Source organism: Prionailurus bengalensis, chromosome B2, assembly GCF_016509475.1.
Source record: "Prionailurus bengalensis isolate Pbe53 chromosome B2, Fcat_Pben_1.1_paternal_pri, whole genome shotgun sequence".
NCBI classification, from domain to species: domain Eukaryota; kingdom Metazoa; phylum Chordata; class Mammalia; order Carnivora; family Felidae; genus Prionailurus; species Prionailurus bengalensis.
The window spans coordinates 105,777,549-105,787,320 of NC_057349.1; the positions used below are offsets into that span (position 1 = coordinate 105,777,549).

General features: G+C 51.1%; 1 protein-coding gene across 2 annotated transcripts; it reads left to right on the top strand.

The window, feature by feature from the left end:
- The first annotated feature begins 1,427 nt into the window (after positions 1-1,427).
- Positions 1,428-9,312, top strand: VGLL2 (vestigial like family member 2). 2 transcript variants are annotated; one of them, XM_043592198.1, is made up of 4 exons: positions 1,429-1,739; positions 3,999-4,305; positions 6,321-6,842; positions 8,108-9,312. In XM_043592198.1, the coding sequence occupies exons 1-4, from the start codon at positions 1,659-1,661 to the stop codon at positions 8,146-8,148; spliced, it is 951 nt and encodes a 316-aa protein (XP_043448133.1). In that variant the 5' UTR covers positions 1,429-1,658; the 3' UTR covers positions 8,149-9,312. The 2 variants fall into 2 exon arrangements, with proteins under 2 accessions (XP_043448132.1, XP_043448133.1); XM_043592197.1 differs by having other exon boundaries at positions 1,428-1,739; positions 6,321-9,312.
- Positions 9,313-9,772: the final 460 nt, after the last annotated feature.

Genomic DNA, 9,772 nt, shown 5'->3' on the forward strand with positions numbered 1-9,772 from the left:
TTTGTTTTAATGGGTAATAACTGGAGTTCCCTAATGCATGCGGCGTCTCCCTTGGTTCTGGGCTCTCCGAGCTCCCAAGCCCTGCCCCCGCCGCCACCTCAGGTCTCACTACCGCTATCTCCTTAACGCTCTTTCCACCACCTGACCCAGCCGTACGGACAGCATAGTCTCGATTCGCCCCTAAACTTACGGGATGCAGGACTCCCCTGTGACACCCTCCTCCCCAGGGGGGCTGTGATGGGAATGGGGAGTGCTTGGGGAGGACGGAGAGCAACGCCAGAAGCCGGTCCAAGCCTGCCGAGCTCTCAGAGAAGGAAAGGGAACAACGACGCACGTTTCGCAATCAAAATGCATCCTTTCAACGCTTCGAAAATGAAACCTAAAATCCCAGCAGCTGTTTTACCGGTTGAAGAGACTACATACAACAGCCCTCTCTGACCTCCCTGCATTCTCTAGGCCGACTCCTCTTGCAGTCCCCAAAAGTTACCGCAACTTTCAAGGACTCACGCCGAGGAGACCGGGGGCTGCCGGGGGCTGCCGGGGGCTGGGTAAGGCCTCCTGGACTCCTCGAAAGCAGCTCGCACGGGAGGGGCCGGATGCGGGGCGCCAACAACGCAGATGGGGCGGGTTCGGGTGGGGGACTTCAAAGAGAAAGTGCCGGGATCGAACACTAACGAGGCAGAAGGGACCGACCCCAGAGAGCTGAACTGAAGTGTGGGAGCTGGAGGCGGTCGGGCGGGCGGGGTCGGTAGAGGTGCAGGGGCAGTCAGTACAGGCTTCAGCCACCGCCTCCCCCCCCCCCCCCGAGGGAGCTGCTCCGCTCCCGGGAGGAGTCTTCGCACTCCCTGGACTTCCTGTCTGAGACGACGAGGATCCCCTAGGGGATTCCTGGGGAAGGCGCTACCCTCCCGGCGCTCACCAGGCGCGGAGAGCCCACCTCCTGCCCCACCTCGCCAACCCCGGGCGCACACACTCTCAAATCTCCAGTGTGAGGCCGGGGCTCTCCCAAGGGACCTTTGCCACCACGCATCAAACTTTTTTCTCTCCCCAAGTGCGAGAACCCCCACTTCCCCCCTTCCACATTCCCCCCCGCTTCGTCTCTCCCATTCCGCCTCTCTCTGGGTTTCTGTGTCTCTCTCTCTCTCTCTCTCTCTCTCTCTCTCTCTCTCTCTCTCTCGCTTTAGCCTGAGAGTCCTACTCCTCCCGGTGCAAAGCCTCCGGCCTCAAGCTCGGGGGTGCGCCGTTCGCGGTACCCTTGGCCCCCAGCTCGCCGCCGGGCAGCCCTGAGAAACACCTCGGTAGCCCCTCGGCCCGGTCCCCGGCTCCCTATTGGCCCCCGGTCCCCGCCCCCCCCCCCACGGCCCCCTCCCCCTTCCGCGGCCCAGAGTGGCGTCAGCACGCCTCCCCGGCGTGGGGTTTAAATGCCCTCTAGCTGGAGCACCGGCGCTTCTGTCCCGGAGCAGCGTCCGGGTTGAAATTGCCGGGTGGGAGGGGAGCCTGCGAGCGAGCGGGATCCCGAGCCGCGGAGCGCGCTGCCCACCGCTCCGCCCGCAGATGACTCGGGAGCTCGAGCCCAAGCGCCGCCCATGCAGCATCCCTGCGCTCCACCGACCGAGAGTTGATGATAAAATACTTAGCCGTCTCCGCTGCGGGGAGCCATGAGCTGTCTGGATGTTATGTACCAAGTCTATGGTCCTCCCCAGCCTTACTTTGCAGCCGCCTACACCCCCTACCACCAGGTACGTGTCTCCCCCGGGCCGGGACCTCGGAGACGGGTGGCGCGCCCCCGCTGCCTGGAGCACCGCCTGTACCCCGAGGTCCGGGACGCCTCCGGACGGGTCCGGGGCGTCCTACCAGCGGCGGGAGCCTCGGGGATGCGGCGATTGCCGGCGCTGCCACACGGTCGCTTGAACTAACCCTTTAGCGTGTCCACTTGCGCTCCCGGGAAAGCAGCTAAGCCCTGTTAATGCGTGCCCCGTCCTTCCGGGGAACCATCAGACGAGGTTCGTGTGAGCTGAATTGCCTCCTTAGAGTCTGTCGGACTCCAGATTCTTCGGTGCGGGGTAAGGGGAGCTGCGATCAACGCTCACGCAGGGAAAACCAAACTTTGGTCTCAAAGGTGAGAGTGACAAGAGAACAAAAGTAAAGACCTGCCTGTGCCTCTTTCTATCTGAAATGCAAAGATCTGGCCACTCATCCCTGCAAGCTTATCTAAGGAGTAACTTTATTCCGTTTAAATTCTCAAGGGATCAGGCCAATTAATTCCGGAACCAGAGAATTCGTTACAAAGAGAACTGGCGCAAAAGCATGGGTTTTATCATCTTTGTTCTGCAAAGTTCTGGGGATTATTATTGGGGTGCAGTTGACCTGGCAGAGGAGGGCTTCAAAGATAATATTCTTTTCGCTTTTCTTGAGGCTGAGTAGCTGCATCAGGCTGTCCTGCTCTCCACAGGACAGTGGTTACCTGTAAGAAGACCACTTAACCCCAATTGGGCAAACTCTTGAAGTTTCCTTTAATTATTCCATTTTCTCTCTTCTCCGAGCTGAGTCTGGGCGACCAGTTTTTCTTCCCATTTCCTCAGCTAGTGTAGTAAAAACTGAGGACCGTAGTCCAGTAAAAAGAGTAAGTTCACACACCCAGGAGGCCGTAGGGGTCCCAAGCAGATTTCAAAGTGAGGGCTTGGACCCCTGCTTCAGAGAGACAGAAGTACATCCGGACCCCCAGTCCAAGGTTTTGCCCATTTTGCTTGCAAATTCGGGACGTCTGTTCGAAAATTTCCTGCTGAATTAATGATGGAACGAGCAGGTTTTGCTTTTTGCTTTTTTCCTTCTACCTCCCCCCTTTTTAAACTTTCCATCCAGGGAGTTTGTTTAGTCTCACAATATTCATTTGGGGAATCCTCAGAGTCCCTCATTATAAGCCAAGCGGGAATGTGGTGAAAGTGGTGATATTGCTAAATAACTACAGTCTTTTGGCTTCAGTGTCTGAGATGGTTCCTTCCCAGGCTGTGACTATTGCAAAGAGGAGAGGTGGGTTGATTTTCTGTCTGCTTGGTCCTTTCTCCCCCCTGGGCCTGGACCAATAATCTATTCCATTAAGATCTCCGTTCATCTTTGTATGATCAGCCCGCTTTGAGGCCATCTCTCCCTGCATAAATGCTTTAACACTGCATTCAGTCCATTGCTCACTTCTAAGAAGATATTTCAGCAACCACACTTGGTTTTTAAAATCGCTACCAGACAGCCATAATTCACTCAACCTCACAGCCAAGATCTTCTTCTCTCCCTTTTATTACTTGTTTCCCCAATGTGCATAGAGATGGTGAAAGCAGAAGTGCTCAGGTTTTTCCTTACTCAAAAGAAGACCTCTTTAAAAACTGAGCTAGACTCTTGAGTGGACATTTTATAGGTGACCAAACAAATATCAACTTGCATTTATTTAAATGATTCACGTCAGGATGTCATTCCACGTTTTTACCTCACATAATTCCTTCCCAAATAGAACTACCTCATACCTCTTCGCAGTTCTTCATTCACATTCCTGGCTGTGCTGCACAGAGTGGATTTTGGTGTTTTCGTGCTCTGTCACAACGATGCTTAACGTCTTGCATCTTGTGCATCTACCTTGGATTCTTAAGCAGGGGACAATCAGGCCCAAACTGGAATTGGATGCCCTTCACCCTTGGAGCCTGATTTTAAAAATACATCTGCCCTGAGCCTGGCTCTGCGGTCAAACTCCGCTTATATCCTGGCTGCTTAGGCATCTTCTGGGACCTTTACCCTGACACCTTCAGAGAGCTTTCCGTGTGGTCTAGCGGCGATTCTGGGGAGACAGAGACACCAAGAAAGGCAGTCTGCCTGTCAAGAAGCTCGCACAAGTTACTGAGCACAGGGGCTTATGCATGAATGTCAGTTTTCCCCTGGATACCTTAGGGATCTGACCCCAACTTGCCATCTCTTTTGAAGCTGACTCCTCTATTCTTTCTCTCTTTGAGCAGAAACTAGCCTATTACTCCAAAATGCAGGAAGCCCAAGAGTGCAACGCCAGCCCCAGCAACAGCAGCGGCAGCTCCTCCTTTTCCAGCCAAACTCCAGCCAGCATAAAAGAGGAAGAAGGCAGCCCAGAGAAAGAGCGCCCACCAGAGGCAGAGTACATCAACTCCCGCTGCGTCCTCTTCACCTATTTCCAGGGAGACATCAGCTCCGTGGTGGATGAGCACTTCAGCAGAGCCCTGAGCCAGCCTAGCAGCTATTCCCCAAGCTGTACAAGCAGCAAAGCACCCAGGAGCTCGGGGCCCTGGCGGGGTGAGTAAAGGGCCCGCTTCTAGGGGCAAATAGAGAGCCCTCTCAGCCTGGGGCCCAGCCACAGAGGCTCGAGGGAATCCTAGGTGTCAGAGGAGTTGAGGATGGGCATGTGGGGAGAGTAAGTAAAAGGAAGGAAGAAAGACCTCTCCTTGCAGAGGCAGAGCAGAGTAGAGCAGCGACCTAGAAAAACCACCAGCTTTGGAATTGGGAGTCCTGGGTTTCGTGCTGGCTCCACCAACTTCTAGCAACATGACCTTGGGCAAGTCTCTTAACCTCTTTGAGGTCACTCTATTTACTGGTCTCTAAAATTAGAATGATACCTGCCCTCTTAACTATCCCTGGAGATGGCTGTTCAGCAAACAGAAAACTGTGTGTAAATGTGCTGCGGAAATGTGAGGTTTCCAACACTCTCCCAAGCCCTGAGGGAGATCTGCATCTACAACAACATACAGGGCACTTGTAAGTTCCTGAAAATTTGCCCAGAGAAAAAAGTCTTAGACCCCACTGTCAGCAAAACCTGCTGAAGAATGTCTCCTAAACCGTCCGTATGCTTTTTGCCAGGTTTGAATTCCTTAGGAAATTTTGAAGCAGAAAATGTCTTTCAGAAAGAAAATTAAAGTCCCAAAGAAATAAAAATTTAGGTACAGCTGAAACATCTCTAAGGATTCTCGCCAAACACACCCCCCTCTTTATTCTACGTTTCTCACAAAGCACTGCTTTCTCTAGCCTGGGACAATGATTTATTGGACAAGTCAACTAAATCTCCCTTCCATTCTGAAATCTCAATCTCCTTTAATTTCCAGGACAAGGAAACAAACTTTCTCACTAAACTTAATTCTTGATGTGTACCGAGCTGAGAAACGAAGACTTTGCTGTAAAAAGGAACACAAGTATTACATTTTATGGGGAAATGACAACCCCCACCCTCCCTTTTTTTCTTAAGAGTGTCTGACAGTTTGTGCAAGCCTTGCCTAGATAAGATCCCAAATCATGAGTTTTGAACACAGAACATTCTTTTAATTCTCCAGTTGCCTAAATATTTTTAACAGGAAGACAGTTCACCACTTAGAATGCATTTTTAATTTTTAATTCTTTAGAATGTTCTGCAGATGCCTTCCCCAGAGGAGATGCTCAGTACAGGTCCCTAGGATTAAATCTTTCTTTCCCTCCCCTTCCACTAAAGGCAACACATTTGACCTAAATGCTGTTCTCTTAAAAATGCCTCCAGGCACTAGGGGTCAACAGTGATACTGGCAATAATAATTATTATTCCTGGCGTCCACACTTTAACGAACAAATATTATTAATTAAAACGTAAAAGATCTGTCCCTTTGTGTCCCTCTCAAATAATACAGCTGCCCTTTAAGTAAGTCTAGTTTACTCTTTTGCTTGAGTTCTTGGAAAAAAATATTTGAAAGAAGGTTTCTAGAAAGGAGGCTAATAATAGCAAGACTTCGAAATATGTCGATGGACTTCCAGTCTATCAGAGGCCCTGGAGGGGCACATTTTCTGGAGCTGGGGAGGGTGAAACGCGAGAGGGGGTAGTGAAATCTCTAGGCGGCCGACCAAGAGTGGGAAGAGGTATCTTTAGCTAGGGGAGAGAGAGGCTGCGGGTTGGGAATGGGAGGCCGTGTCTGCCCCGGAGCCGCCGAGGCAGCGCAGCCCGCAGTGGAGGAAGCTCCCAGCGCCCCAAAACTGGAACTGCAGAGGGGAATCTCACCGCTCTGCCTCCCCAGCCTGTTCTGGGGTTTCCGCACTGGAAACGCGTCTGCGAATCCGAGGAAGCCGCCCTCCTTCCCAAAGAGTTTCTCCCATTTTGCGGTGCCTCGACCTCGAATTCGCAGGGTGCATCCGCCTCCGAAAGACGCCGCCCCCGTGGGCGGGCAGCGGGTCGGCTCCCGGCCGCGGCTCGCCCGCACTTTGCCCGCCTGGCGCGTTCAGCGCTCCCGCTTCCATCTACCTGCGGTGACGCGCTCCTCTCTTCCTTTCCTCCCCTGCGCCTCGCCTACCTGCAGACGGCTCCTTCCCGATGAGCCAGCGCAGCTTCCCCGCCTCCTTCTGGAACAGCGCGTACCAGGCTCCGGTGCCCGCGCCGCTGGGCAGCCCGCTGGCCACCGCGCACTCGGAGTTGCCCTTCGCCGCCGCCGACCCCTACTCGCCCGCCGCGCTGCACGGCCACCTGCACCAGGGCGCGGCCGAGCCCTGGCACCACGCGCACCCGCACCACGCGCATCCGCACCACCCCTACGCCCTGGGCGGCGCCCTCGGCGCCCAGGCCGCCGCCTACCCGCGGCCCGCCGCCGTGCACGAGGTCTACGCGCCGCACTTCGACCCGCGCTACGGGCCGCTGCTGATGCCGGCAGCCTCGGGGCGCCCGGCCCGCCTCGCGCCCGCGCCGGCGCCCGCGCCCGGCAGCCCGCCCTGCGAGCTCTCCGCCAAGGGCGAGCCGACCGGCGCAGCGTGGGCCGCGCCCGGGGGACCCTTCGCGAGCCCCGCGGGGGACGTGGCCCAGGGTCTGGGACTCAGCGTGGACTCAGGTAAGCGGGAGAGGGACCTTGGCCTCCCCGGACCCCTCCTGCCCTGTGTCCGACCCTGGGTTGAGCCCCGGACCTCCCTTAGTTCTCCTTGGAGACCCCAGTGACCTTGTGGCCCAGGGGTCTGCATGGCAGGGTTGTGCTTCAGTAAACAGATGACCCAGTGTCATCGGTGTGGGCAGAATGAGAAAGTAGGCTTCCCCCCCCCCAATTAAATTTAAATAAATAGATAAGTAATAAATTTGTTGGAAAGGTTCTATAGCTCTGCGCTGTTCAATCCTGTAGCCGTTAGCCACTTGAAAGGTGGCCAGGAGGAACTGGGATGTGCTTACGTGCCTGATACACACTGGATTTCAAAACTGTACCAAAAAAGAATGTGAAATTCATCTCACTGGTATTTTTATGTTGACTGCATGTTGAAATACTTTCGACACGTTGCATATTGAACATACTGGGTTAAATAAAACATATTGCGAAGATTCATTCTCACCTGGTTCTTTTTACCCTTTTTCAATGTGGCTGCTAGAAAATTTAGAATTATGCCTGTGGCCCCCATTGTGTTTTTATTGGACAGCGCTGATCTAGAGGACCTGCTCAGAGTGTAGTTCATAATCTTCTAAAGTTTGGGGGGGGGGGTACTGTCTCCTGGTGACAGTTATAAGGAAAGGAAAATATGATTTTGTTATCAACTTAATCGCCAATTAAATAGGTGTCTTAAAATGTAAAACTTAAGGAGAATGTGCTCTTAATGACAATACTGAATTTCTGACTTGAGTTGAATTTGAAAGGTACATTCAAATAAGGGTTTACTCTTCTGCTTGCTTTACTTTTAGGGCATAACCAAAAAAATGGTTATATTATAAACGCAATCATTGGCTTGTAGTCTTGCCCACTCGCCCTTCTTTCAGGTGAAGATTTGACATTTCTGTTTGCTTTGCTTTTACTTTCATTCATGCCCTTTAGATGAATTCTGTGACATTTGCAATAAAACTGTGGCGTTTGTCTTTCTCTTTCCTTAAATACCTGTGCCTTCCCGTCCCCAACCCCTTCTCTCTCCCTCTCTTGTTTTTCTTCTCCGTCTCTCTCTCTCTCTCTCTGTCTCTCTTGTTTTCTCTCTGTTTTCAGGTTTGCAGCCTCAGGACAAAAGCAAGGATCTGTACTGGTTTTAGACAGCCCACCTTCTTCCCCGTAGGTCTCTGCATAGCGCACTTGATGGCACTCAGCTGAAATCGAGTGGGTTTGTAACAGCTTCTGATCTTGGTTTGCAGCTCGTCGCTATTCCCTCTGTGGTGCATCCCTCCTGAGCTGATCTGCTGACCCAGGGTTTCCCCTTCCCTTTCCCTTCTGACCAGCCGTGGAGGCTCAGCATCTGTGCCTCTCACTTCATGGATGAGGACATGGGGGAAGGCAGAGACTTCAAACTTCTCCGTGTATTGGGAAAACCAAAACACACATCTACAGAAATATTGTCAAACCATAATTCCTTCTGTGGAAAGAGCAGATCCAAAGACTGAATTATGTTGAATGACTTTGGGGCACATCACTGGAAATATCTGCGGTGAGGTCACTTAGATGATACGATGTCATAAATTTTCCTGGAAAGAGGAGGAAAAAAAGAGACTTTTTGGTGTGAATATTTTTTATGCTGATGTGAATTATTTCATTAAGTAGTGTGGCCGTAGCACTACGGATGTCAGTATCCTCACATTTGAAATGTATTTGTATTTGCATCAAAGACTGTGGTAGAGAAGTAAAAGAGGCCAATTCCTTCTTCCTCACCTCATAGCCTCCAGTTCCCTTCCTGCCAGCTCCCTCGTTGCAATACCCACTCCAGACACAAAGACACACTTTTTTCCTTTGGACTGTGAACATGGAAGCCTCAGCCTAAATGTGAGTGGCAAGTGGCTTATCTGGAGCCACCTGCCCAAGTCTTACTGAAATGCAGCTGTTGTAGGACAACTGTTTAAAACTCCAGAAATACATCGACCAAGGTGGCACTTCCCAGTGTTTGGCACAACAATTGCAATTGCACTGAATATATTTTATATGTGTGTGTGTGTGTAGATATATATCATATTTTTTACGAGGAACGTTTTACGATGAAAGAAGAAACCCTTCTCTGCCTTCTCTCCCACAAATTCTGCCTCTCCTTCTATCCTCCTCTGGATGAAAAGAAGCAACAAGAGATCCCCAACTGTCTCTGTGAAGAACTAGGAATCACCACAAGGGGAAGAAATGTCCATGGAGTCTCTAATACCTCGAATATTCCTCTCAGTCTCTATGGTCATGATTTGGGCACTTCAGTTTGGGGACAGGGGAAGGGGTCTGTGCGTGGGCAAAATTGAAGGTGATGAGGAAGAAGGAACAAACATTAAAGATGTCTCTTTACTACAAGGTAACTGTGTTATTTCATAAGAAGAAAATAAATGTCCTAGTCTTTCTCCAGTAGAATAAAATAATTTATAGTAGTACAGTCTGATGTCAGTAAGTACCATTACTTTATATGTAGAGTGCTCTGTGTTTTTCCAAAGTGTGTGCCATTCTGTGAAAGCTGATAACTCTTTTCCACTTCCCATCAACCCTGGAGGTGAGAAGTTAGGTAGACCACCTCTGTTTCACAAATGAGAAAATTGTGGCCCACGGAAGCCCAGGGCTTATCTGTCAGCATTCACTGGGTTAAAAGCAGAGATGATGCTGAAAAGGCTACCTGTGCACCATTCAGTCAGGTACATAATTATTGTTACTTCGTAAATTCTAGACTCTTAAAACGGTATTCAGTTAAAAGGTGTTTTGGGAATATTGGTTATATTATATTTTAATAAGCTAGGCTAAGAAACCAAACCTACTAGGAGGAAGAAAAAAAAAGGAAAAGCGAGAGAGAGAGAGAGAGAGAGAGAGAGAGAGATTATTTAAGAAATTAGTGGTCTTTCTCT